This window comes from Pungitius pungitius, chromosome 17 (genome assembly GCF_949316345.1).
Source record: "Pungitius pungitius chromosome 17, fPunPun2.1, whole genome shotgun sequence".
In the NCBI taxonomy this organism is placed as follows: domain Eukaryota; kingdom Metazoa; phylum Chordata; class Actinopteri; order Perciformes; family Gasterosteidae; genus Pungitius; species Pungitius pungitius.
In genome coordinates, this window is record NC_084916.1 from 5,350,470 (window position 1) to 5,362,729 (window position 12,260).

The window sequence follows — 12,260 nt, forward strand, 5'->3', positions numbered from 1 at the left end:
GGAAAGCACAACGACTTCAGGGAAGAAAAAAAAAGTTGGTAATATTAATTCCATAAATCCTCAAATAGTGGCCGGGGCTTTTATTTACATAGACTGCACAGCGCACCGGCTTGTATTTGGGGCAGGCTTGTATTAGGGGCAGGCCTTTATTTCTTACTTACCGATATCTTCTGTTATAGAATTGTATTGTTTAAATAAAATAATGGGCATAATTAGCTGCCGGAGCTGTGGCAGCGCATCCCTACCAGCGGCGCATGGCTGTCCCGCTTTGAAGCAATGGATGAGATCATCTTCACTCCCGTCATCTTTCAGTGTCAGTCCACAAACTTTGACGGACTTTCGGATCATGTCCTTGTCCAGCTTCTCCCAGGCAGCGACTACCCAGTTCACGAGCAGGTGGCGGGCAGGGGCTGTCCGGTTACCTCCAGCAGTATATTCTTTACTTTTACATTTATTTTATTTTTTACCCCCGGCCTGTATTTGGGGCCCGGCCTTTATTTATCTGTATCGACCGCGCCCCCGGCTACTATCTGAAGCCCGGCCACTAATTGAATCCCGGTCTTTATTTGAGGATTTAAGGTACATTATAAACAAGAAAACAATTTATCTGCAACTTATTACATTGCTGAAGTAACATTCCCAAGTGTATTACACTGTATCATACTTTACTATCGTTGATGTTTCATCCACTAGCCTGTTGAAATGAGATCTTAGACATTAAGACCTCATTTCAACCCAATTTCGTGTCGATGACAGGAGAGTTAAACAAGCAGGCAGGATGAAAACTAATCTGTCTAAGATGGAGACTTTCAGACAGAACCTCCCCCTCTAAGGATGTCATAGCTTCCACTTTCAGTCCGGGGGGCAGACTTGGTCAGTTCATTTAAGATAAAGCTTAAAATGTTCCTCTTTGATATTGCTTATAGTTAGGGCTGGCTCAGGTTAGCCTGGACCAGCCCTTAGTTAAGCTGCTCTAGGCTGAGACTGCCGGGGGACTTCTTAGGACACACCGAGCCCCTCTTTCACTCTCACACTCTCACTCTCTCCTTCCACAATCATCCATGTTTTATTTATGTACATCACTAATTCAGCTTCTTTCCGGGAGTTCTTTGTGCTTTCTCGCCTAGCAGGTCTCCGTGGATCATAGTTTCGTGCGGACCCCGGTTCTGACTCCTGGCATGGCTCTGCTGACACCTGCTGCTGCCATCATCATTACTTTAAATATGATTCATATTACTGTCATCAAAAACCAACATCTTTCTGCTCTCCCTCCCCACAGAAGCCTCTGTGGATGGTGGTTCTATCTGATGGTGGTTGTCCCTGCAGTGGTCCTGCTACTGTTCTGCTACTTGCAATTACTTGTATCATTTCTGTTAGAGAAATTGAATGTATTGTACATCTTTTACATTGTTGATTCTGTACACATGACATCCATTGCAGTCTGTCAATCCCGGGAGAGGGATCCCTCCTCTTCCCTTTTTTCCCCATTGAAGGGTTTTTTCATATTTTGGGGAATTTTTCCTGTGTTGATGTGAAGGTTTCGGGACAGAGGATGTTGCATGTGTACAGACTGTAAAGCTATACAAAATAAAATGAATTGAATTGAATTAAGAATGGCCCTTGGCGTCCCACAGGGCTGGTCCAGATTAGCCTGGTGGAAGTGTGATCGGGAAGAGATTGAAAATGTTGCGAGCGGGAACCCATTAAAGCTCCTCGGGACCATAGCCCTCCCAGTCCACAAGGTATTGCAGTCCCCTACCCTGTGACCGAGATCTGAGCATACGACGGACCGTGTGGCCCACCGATGAGCCTGGGGGAGGGCTGAAGCCGGCTGTCCTTGACAGGTTTAATCCATTCTGGAGACGTGGAAGGTGGGATGGATCTTCATGGACGATGACAGTTTAAGGCAGACGGCCGAAGGGTTAGCGACCCGAGACATAGAAAATGGGCCTACGAAGAGAGGAGCCAATTTCTTAGATTCCACTATGGGGAGGGACTGACGCTGACAGCCATACGTTATCCTGGGGCAAAACGGAGGGTCTGTACATTCATCATTCCAATACTATAGAACTAGGAATTAGAATGTGTGTGTGTGTGTGTGTGTGTGAGAGAGAATCTGTTATATCAGTATATATATTATTCATAATCAGAAAATCAGAAATTGAAGCAGTGAAAAGGTTTTGTTATTTATTTATTTATTTTATAAAACATAAAAAATAATTACCATTGCCACGTTCATACAGCACTGACAGTAAGGAACTATTGTTACAAGACAATCCTGACATCAGTGGAGTAAGCGTAGTTAGGTGTGTGGAGTCTTCTGCCGTTTCCAGAACCTCTTGACCTCACTGTGTCCGTGTGGTGACACCACCATCACCCTGTGAGCCACGTCCTGCCACACCAGGCAGCCCAGACCCTGCACCACAATGGCTTCATTAGACACAGTGTGAGGAACAAAGGTCCTCTGTCACTGGGGCTTCACATTGAATCATGCCTTGTCCCTTGCTGGGGTTTCAGACTTTGCACCGTGCGTTTTGCCACGTCAGATCTATAGTTTGTGACGGCACATTCCTTTACATAGCAATGAATACATGTATGAATACAAGTGAAGGCCAGAGTTACAAATCCCAAGGCTCAAATCGTTATGAACCACAGTGCTCCCTGAAGATTCTCCTTCAAGTACACAAACAAATGACTGTACACCTTTTATAGTGGATGTGTGCTTTCTGGTGTGTACAGTAGAGTTCCTGAATTATTTGATCCACATAATATTCAACTTAATATAAGATGTTAACAGAGATGGGGAATAAAATCTAACCTGAGCTCTGTCTCGGAGTACCTCGAAGTCAGCCTGGGAGAGGAACTGGTTATAGAGCACTCCTGAAGGAAACATCAACATCATACAAACAGGTCAATGGTCAACACATCGCTGGTACTCCTCCGCATTACTCTTCAAGCTCACATAATCATGTCTCCATCAATTAACAGATGACAAATCTCAAAAGCTGTGCTATAAAACATTTACTTTTGTTACACACAAGTACAAAGAAAGGTTTTGGTATTATTGCAGCAGAAATAGAAGAAATGGTGAGTAAACGCCCAATGCTGCAATATTTGATTGAACAAATACAATCATCAACTGACCCTCCTTTCCTCGGAAAATATATCCCTTGTGTTTTTCACTTATCTCACCCAGAGGTGCACTGTGGTTTGGATCAATGCACATATCTGCAGCTTCTTTGTGCAGGTGCTTTGTCTCATGGCTCAGTTGTTGTGCAGATCTTTACAGCTTTAGTTAGAATTAGTGCATGATACTACATTGATTACAGGTAAACATGAAAGCATTGACACAGGAGCCGATCAGAAGTCCAGGCCTGTCATCCAGTCACAGAGCAGCTTCGACCCACATTGAAAAATAAACCTACCCTCTGTGAACTGCAGCCGATCTCTCTCGAGCTCCCACAGTTGGATCTGATCTGTTATAGTTGGAGGCAGCACTGGAGTCTGAAGCAGCGAGAAGGAGGTTAAGACAGTGCACAACTGGTAGAATGAAGAGTGAACAGATGGGAAGTGTTGGATGTACCTGTTTGAGCATGATAGGGTGAGCTCTGGTCCTTAGGAAGTGGATAATCTACAGGAGGAAAAGGACAACTGGATGTTTTCAGGGGAAGACTGATGTCCCTTTGAATAACATATCATACAGACATGATCTGTTAATCACATTCTTGTCTGGAACAGACACCTGCAGAGGTATATTTTACACATGTGACCTGTAAGAAAAGCTCAATGCATATAGTGTACATGAATATAACAGGAGAATATATAAGGAGGATTAAAGATACTTGAGACAATGTGGACTTGTTGACCTCGAACAACAAAAAGGTTTGGCTTCCTGTAATAACTGTTTGTGTTTAAACCAGTTAGGACTGCGCCTTATTGGGACAATGCCCGGGGAGGGGGACGGGGGCTGTTATATGGTGGCCTGTTTTGCTCTTTTGTGTTGCATGTGATTGGACGGCTGAGCCTAAGAGGCAGCCTATGGAGGCCAGCGCCCCCCCCCCCCCCCCCCTCTCTCTCTTGGCCTCTCCAGCTCCCAATCAGTCCATGCTGTTCTTTGTCATCTTGCAGTGGGGGAAATGTTGAACAGTGCGGGTTAGGATGGGGGGAGCACTTGTTTTTTCTTCAGGTACGGTGAACCCATCCTTTCAATGAATTTAACATAACTAGCAGTTCTTTTGGCCTCGAGTCAATAAATCCTTCAGTATTTTCATTCTGGTTCAAATAGTTGAAGCTTCTCTGGCTTGAGTCTTTTTAAGGACAAACTCCCAATATCAACACATAAACAGTGAGTAATGAAAAGGGGTATTAAGTACCTGTTGTGCTGTGATGCCGTTGGCAATGGCCTGTTGCACCGACTCCCTGGTTACATGCGCCACCACTACGTTGGGGAAGCGATACAGCATTTCACTGAAGAGAGCCACCAGAGCGATCTGAAGTTCTGAGTCTGAGGGAACAGGTCAGTACAGGTTCTGTGAGTTGCAGTCTCCTACTCAGAGATATTGTGACAAACATTCAGAAATTGACACAAAAGTCATCTTACTTATCAGGGACTTCAAATATATGCTTTGTATGGCATGTAGCACACAAAGCTTCCAGAGTTCATACGTACCGGTGTAGGCGTAGATACGATAATTTGTTTCTACCACGATGAAGCCTGCATCTCCAGCTCCAGAGATGGAGGAGGAGGAGGAGGAGAGGGAGGAGAGGGAGGAGGAGGTAGTAACTCCTGCAGCCAGGGTTATGGCTAGTCTAGTGGGGTAGTACCGCCTTGACTTCCTCTGCAGACAATAAGCACAAGAATTACAGAATACTAGAACATGCATTTCCTGCAGAAAATAATTCAAACAAATGGCTATGAATTTGTGGTATTAGTTGTAGTAGTAGCTTTAGTATCAATAGCAGAAGACGTGCAGTGAATCAGAGAGAAGAAGGAGAAATCCTGTATTGATCCCCTTTGGGGAATTGATTCTCTGCATGTAACCCGTCCCACACACAGTAAAGGCGCCCTGGGAGCGTCTCGGGGCCGGGGGTCTAAATCTCAAACTGAAAAACTTGAAAAAAGTTGAAGTGATGTTAAAAAGCTCTTTTTTTATTGTTCAGGGTTTTGTCAACATTTTAAAGTTCAAATGGTGGCTGTAGCTGATTGAGGAAGAATGATTCTACAGCTGAACTAAGAGGAAGTTGTAAGTGGACAGAAGGTCTGACCTCTTGAACTGATACACGGTGTTCCTTGTGAACCAGGATCTGGGTATTTTCCCAAGGAACTCGCGTTGTGAAGTTTTATTGCTTCAGCGTAACCAAGAGTTCTCGTCCATCGCCTTCAATCATGAATGACAATGCTATCTCTTTCTTTGATGTGGCGGTAACCAGCGGGAGCTGATCTAGCCCCCCCCCTCCTCATGGGGTGGAAACAGATGTTTGTCACCTTGTGAGTAACTTTAAGACCAAGGAAGAACTCTTTTGAGTCGGCTTGATGCAGGTCTTGTTTGTGTCATCTCTGCTCCATGCTTGCAAGCATATAATAGTTGAACGATTTCACACCGATGGCGAGTACATTAATGCAACAGTAGAGGGCTGAAAAGTCATTGCTGGAAGCCCTTGAAACTGCTGAATTTGTTGATCGCTAAACGGTGCGACAGATAAAGATTTTGAAGCAGCATTCCAACATATTAACATTTCAGAAGCATACCAATCTGTTTGACTGTAAGCAGTATAATGAAACTAATTCCATTAATCTCTTCACGTGGTGGTTGCTGCACTGCCTCTTTCAGTGACCTAGCTGCCCCATGAGGACCATGTGAAGGACATGTGTTAGTGGACCCTTCCTCCCATTCTAAGGAACTCACCTTCCTCTGGAAGACGAGTCCAAATTCTCGCAGGTGCTGCAGGAAGGTGAGTAATGAGTCGCTCATGCCCTCCACGGAGTAATCCTGAGGCCCACAGGCAACACATGGTCAACGACAGCAAGGCGCTAACATCGTCATGTCGCTTTGCAGCACACAGGGAATTGAACCAACGTTAAGGGCAGAACACTCACTCTGCCGAGAGTAGAGAAACTGAGCTGGAACAAGAAAGACAAGATCTCCACCAGGTCCATCCCTCTGGTCTGCAGGAGACAAGTCATGGAGTATATATCAGCAATGCAGCTTAGGAAATAAATGAATGTCAGCTTCAAACAAACAGCATTGACTGATATTAGATCACCTGGTAGGTTGACCAGAGCTCTGATTCAGTCAAGTCATACACACCATCATCACCATTTTCATTCCACACGCTTGATGGCAGTGATGCACTCATGCCGGTAGTATGGCAGGAAGTAGTAATCCTAGAAATGGATCTGCAGCTTTCACTCTCCATCAGAACCTTAAAAAGGTCTCTACTACTTGGTCCATCAGTTCTGAAAGAACAGCCGATAGTCAGTTGACTATCTGTAAATAAGTTAGACTAGATGATGTCCTCCATTTACCATGAAGGCTGCAGCGTGTTCTGGACAGAATTTAAATGTGAACTCCATCAACAGAATGTGGAGCAGTTACATTTAATATATGTCAGCGTCTTTTAAAACCTCTCACGCCTCACAAGGCGTTCGTCTGTCTCTCCAGCCGAGTACAAGAGTGAGTAATACATGCATGGTCTGTATATGCTTTAGAAGCCAGGAGGCGTCTTCAGTGTGTAATCCCAGGGACAGGTTGGACGCAGCCCTCTGCTGAGGCTCTGGCATAGTAACCAAACAAAAACACAAGTTCTGGTCTTCTCCTCCACACCCAGGCCAATAAACCAACTGGCAAAGTGTGAGCTTACCCAGTTAGTGTCCCAGTGAACACACGTGGCTACATAGAACAACACAATAACGCTGTCAGACAGCTTGGGTTTTCTTGGCCTGCTGTTAGTCTGGTGATAGAAGCAGATGATCCCCAGATACCTGAGCGGTTTTGAGGTACTGCAGGGTGAAGTACCACAGCTGAGAAGCCGTGTCCAGTAGGAGGAACTGGAAACCAGCTGATGTGATGTAGGGCGCCTCTCCTGCCTCACTGCCAGGGCAACATGGAGGACAGCATGAGACATGTGGGCTTCAGACCTATTTCTGTGGCACTAACACAACAGTTATTTAACGTGTAGTTCAGACTTTAATCATGTTCATTCTTCTCTCTGGATTTTTTACTTTAATTCTACATAAATGGTGAAATGAGGAATTACATCAGGATAAAGCTGGCTTAGGTAGCTGTTTAATAGCACTCACAATGCCACTTTGTACGCTCTCTTTATGGAAGAAATTGTACTTTCTTGATTCTTGTTGTTCTGGGTCCGTTACCTCTTTGGTTGAATGCACTTGTAAGTCGCATCGGATAAAAGCCTCAGCTAAATGTAATGTAAATGGATGAGGACGTACTCTTCAGGTGAGTTTGTCATTGCGGATGTAAGCCAAGCGATGCAAAGCTCATCGCCTTTTTTCACCTTATGATCACCATGTGAAATGACCTTTGCTAACAGTCCCTTGATTTGATGTTAAAGCTGCAGAGAAATGGTCACATTCACAACATATTCCCTCTGTTGTGGGTTTGCATGGAGAGGTGAGTGGTGCATCATGGGCACGCTGTACTGTACTGTTTCCCAAGTGATTGTTATTACTATGAACTTCTACGGCATCATTAATATTTATATGAAAACAGTGGGATAACAAAGACAAACATAAGTGAAGAGAGAAACCTTGTACCTTTTCATGAGGCCTGCTTGGACCAGCAGCTGAGCCAGGTCCTGACTGACAGCAGCACAGGGAGAGCCCACCATGAAATGCAGGATGACCTCCCAGCGCTCCATGGCGTAGCGGTCCAGGCTCTCAATGTCCCGTGCATGGCGGTCAGGACCCAGAGTGCTGCCCTCGTCTGCCCAGGCTTTGCCCCTGTGTGCGACAGGCTTCACTGTTACACTCAGCTACCACCACAGACACTTTGAGGTGGCACTAACATTTTGGTAACCACACCGAGGACGTGAGCTTCTACTACATCTCCACTGCCACGTGCACGTGCGGAGTGAGGACAAGGTGCACACCTACCCGCCCAGCAGAGCAATCCTCAGGTTGTCTTTGAACACTGGATTTAAAATATATCCCTGCAGACCTCCCTGCAGCTGCTGACTGTGCCAGAGGCGGAGTCCCGCCAACACCGACACACATTCATCATGATCCCTGCAGGGAGACACCAAAGACAAAAAAAGCTACAGTGAACTCCAATGCTTGTTATCTGAAATGAGTGAGCCAGTTTCTGTCCCACGTAAGTAAATGGTAAAATAACGTGACTCTGCTCTCTACTGAGCTACAACCGCCCCACTAAGACAAGTATGAAACATTTCTGTATCTACGTTGTTCATTCTCTACTCATCACATCTGTCCCGTTGCTGTCCATCCCAAGAGGGATAAGGTTTCCTTCCGATTATTTTTTTATGGAAGTTCATTTCTTTTGCAAAGTTTTATATTGCTGGGATTGTACGTCTGATGAAAACCAATGAAAGGCCACAGCTCATTGGTAGCTGGGTTAAAAAGGGTTGCAGTTATCACTGAAGTCTTCCTCCCTTTGCTTGTGAGTGACGAGCAGATCTGCACCACTCGGCCCTGAGCGAACCAATCAGCACAAATCAAACTCCACAGCGACACGTGTTACAGTGTTGCAGAGGCGAATCCAAATGGAAGAGTGATGAAGACACAACAGACGGGACTTACTTCTGACTGTCTACCTTCACCCACAACGCCAGCGCTGCCTGGGGGAGAGGCTGATCCAGGAACAGCATACGCATCACATAATTCTTGGCCAGAGAGGGGAGTTCCCTGTGAAAGATGAGACAGCGGGTCAAAGGACACAACACCAGGACAACCAGCGAGAGATGTGGGACAGCGCTTCACCTGTACACAGCCAGACATGTGGCCGGATGGTTGTACAGCCGATCCAAAATGTCTGGACTCAGCTCTCTCAGGTATTCATGCAAATTCTTACACTGCAACTGGACGCGAAGCTTCATTATCTAGCAAATAAAGCAGAATGTCCCCATTAGTGACGTCGTTCATCGAATCGACAGCTCAGGTCAGCGCCTAACGTTACGTCAGAGTGACAGAATAACAGACAAGAGGTTTGTGTTCTTATTCGTAAACCGGAACTTTATTTAGTGAGCCAGTGTGTTAACAGCCCACTGCGAGATGTTGTGTTAAATGTACAACAGACACGACACAGCGACTTTTGTTGTATCAGCTTGTAAGCACGTGCGCGTCGGTGCATTATTTACCGTGAATGCAGCAGTAGTCCTCACAGTATCGCTATTGGAAAGTACAAAAGAACAGCATCGTTGTTCATTCTGCACATCGCGTTCTTGGTGGAGCCATGGTTTCAGGTCACGTGACTTTAATACGAGCTTCCTCATTGGTCACCTTCTTCTTCAGCGGTTTTCAAGTCGTGGGACGAGTCGAAGGGCTTCGCAGCGCCACCTGCTGTCCGGTTCATGAACCTGAATCCAGCGTGTCTGTTTGAGCCCTCAGTTCAGATTCAACCGCGATAGTAAACCCATATAAATAAACCAACTAGAACACACGTGCCAAGTAAGATGTCAACACGCTGCTAATTCTGAATGGGAATTTGTGATGTTGAAAACAAAGTACAGTCCATAACCCCCAAAATGTTTCCGTTGTGTCTCCAGGTGTTGAGCTAAAAGAGCATTGTCCAGGTGATGTGTGAAAGAGTCATAAAAGCATGAAACTTGTAAGAGTGCAACAGTAGTTTGGTGCAACCACCCTCTGGTGGCCATGTTACTTTCCCCGATAATGCAGAAATGGTGTCTACCTCAGCACTTGAGTGAAGTTTTTCCATATGTCCATACATATACTATTCAAAACCATAACTTCTTAAAAGTGTGCGTCATAAACAAGCTAGCTTGATTTCATTTGTTGAATGTCTCCTCCAGAGTGATGAGAAGTTGATTCAGTGGCAGATTAGAGAACTGGAGTGTAGAAGTGTAATGAATTGATGTTTAATGTCCCTACTGCTGGTGTCAGCCTCAATTAACTCTGTGTTTTGTTTGATCGTAGACATAATCCACGACACGTTCACTTTGCTGTTGGTTTTAGTTTATTTGGTTCTGCTATTGTACAGATACTCCTTTTGTTCACAGTGGAGCCGACTCCCCCTTACTGAGACAGCGGTCAAAGGTCAAAACCCTTTCACTTTCCGGGGTCCAACACCTGCTGTCAATAATGACCAGTCAGCACAGGACCCAAGAACAGCACCACCCAGTGTACATATCAAGTAAAGACAGATAGTGAAAACTTACCGTGTAATGGAATTATAATAAATAAACCACTAATGAGGTGTATTACACTGCCACAACAGGAGGTAAGAAGCTCAGCAGTGTCATTAGCTAAACCAAAGGGCAAGAGCCCAGTCCAAGATTGACAATCCATGTGTTGGGAAGCATCCAAAAGAGTGACATGGGGACACAACCACGAATGGAGTTTAACGTCTTCTCAGGAATCTTCCTTCTCTTGGAACCTGTAACACCCAAAATCAAAATGATCAGCAAAAGATCACACAGAAGCACTTGATATTCAAATGAACATAGAAAATGCCACCATATGGATTACCTGCAGTGTGTGCAGGTGAAGAAGACAGTCTGTCCTTCATCTGCAGATCTCATCTGCCTGGTGTGGTAAACCATTCCCTCTTTATTGCAACGAGGGCAGCGTCTGTCAATCTACACGGAGCAGGGAGCTTCATTAATACGCTGAACAGTCACACACAATGATCACACACACAACGATCACATAGACACACAACGATCACACAGACACAACGATCACACAGACACAGCGATCACACAGACACAGCGATCACACACAGCGAGCAGCTGCTCTCACCACTGGTCCCTTCAGTTCAGCGTCCTCCTCGTCCTTCAGAGCCAACGACGACTGCTTCTCTGGGTTCAACACGAGAGTAGAGCGGATCTCCCGGCCTGAGAACTCTAGGGGATCAGATACATGTGTGTGTGATAATCAATGCAAATCTGTGCCATCAAGGCAACAACGTACGATATTACACCTTGTAGGGGCTAGGAATGCAAGAAAATATGTAAAGAGTACGATTCATTCTACAGATAGTCACTGGGAGGCAGATCAGCCAAACTTTGGTTGCATCAATACTGAGGAAGTATTATTCCAGGGTTACTGTGCTGAAGGCTCCTTCAGGGGGTCTAGAGGAGACAGGTGGCCGGGCAGCTCTACCTGATCCCGGGATGCAGAAGGAGCAGCGGGGGCAGCGCACGACGTCTTGTATCCCCGGAAGAGGCAGCACGTTCCCACACTGAGAGCAGAAATTGGGATCGCCACCAAAATACGCCATCTGGGTGAAGACACGGGCGTCCGCGTGTTCGTGGGATGGGGCCTGTTACGCGCGCAGCTGGAAACATCAGCACAACTCACGTTAGTTAACTTAGTCCTTGGTGTAAAAGCAGCACGTATTGATAGGTTTACACCAGGCACGAGTTCATGTCGCGCTTTTAAAGTCCTCAGGATTCAACGACTTGCCTTCAGAGCTACATCATGATACCGGCACTGGAGAGCACTAAATGCACGTCGCTTCACATGTGGAAGGAACTAGCGCCAATGTAAACCATGTAAATCACATTGGTTATAGAACACAAGTTGGTTGACTTTACTCACCCGCTTTAACGTATGGACGCAGGGTTCCGCGGAAAGTCCGAGAGTGGCTGACGTAGCGCGGAGTTCGGTCAGAGCCCCGCAGCCCAGTCTCACACCACGGGTCCTGCGACTCCTCTCCGTCGCCTCCTCTGACGTCACTGGGCGCTCCGAGGCTGCCTGTTCCTACGATTCAGAGCCATGTCCTTTTGATGCTTTTATACATGGTTGTCATGGTCTGTACAATTGTCCTTTTTTTTACAACAATATGCACCAAAAAAAGGATTTTCACACGACACGACAGCCGGTTCAGTGTAATCCAAAAAGTGAGCCAATGTAGAGTGATTTATAACACAAATTAGGCTGGGTGCAGTTTCATTTTCCTAAACAAACATCGCAAAATCCAAGTTGTTTAAGCTTTTATAACAACGGCCTTTATATTGTTCTAACCAAAACATAACTAAACTGATCTAATTAAGATCACAGATGGAAATTAAGACGTAGTAGACATTTCATCACTGATTGGCCA

The 12,260-nt window shown here is 45.6% G+C and overlaps 2 protein-coding genes across 2 annotated transcripts; both read right to left on the bottom strand.

Moving 5' to 3' along the window:
• Window positions 1-2,193: 2,193 nt before the first annotated feature.
• Window positions 2,194-9,464, bottom strand: gtf2h4 (general transcription factor IIH, polypeptide 4). The gene is made up of 14 exons (XM_037473444.2): window positions 9,334-9,464; window positions 8,957-9,075; window positions 8,777-8,881; window positions 8,114-8,245; window positions 7,775-7,960; window positions 6,983-7,091; window positions 6,098-6,166; window positions 5,907-5,990; window positions 4,670-4,838; window positions 4,374-4,504; window positions 3,584-3,631; window positions 3,426-3,504; window positions 2,819-2,880; window positions 2,194-2,416 (listed from the first exon to the last, which is right to left on the bottom strand). Exons 2-14 carry the CDS (start codon window positions 9,070-9,072, stop codon window positions 2,303-2,305), a joined length of 1,404 nt encoding a protein of 467 aa, XP_037329341.2. The 5' UTR covers window positions 9,073-9,075; window positions 9,334-9,464; the 3' UTR covers window positions 2,194-2,302.
• Window positions 9,465-10,117: 653 nt separating this feature from the next.
• polr1h (RNA polymerase I subunit H) lies at window positions 10,118-11,907 on the bottom strand. Its single transcript, XM_037473566.2, has 5 exons — window positions 11,756-11,907; window positions 11,318-11,492; window positions 10,955-11,058; window positions 10,682-10,791; window positions 10,118-10,589 (listed from the first exon to the last, which is right to left on the bottom strand). The coding sequence occupies exons 2-5, from the start codon at window positions 11,433-11,435 to the stop codon at window positions 10,565-10,567; spliced, it is 357 nt and encodes a 118-aa protein (XP_037329463.1). The 5' UTR covers window positions 11,436-11,492; window positions 11,756-11,907; the 3' UTR covers window positions 10,118-10,564.
• Between the last annotated feature and the right edge of the window lie 353 nt (window positions 11,908-12,260).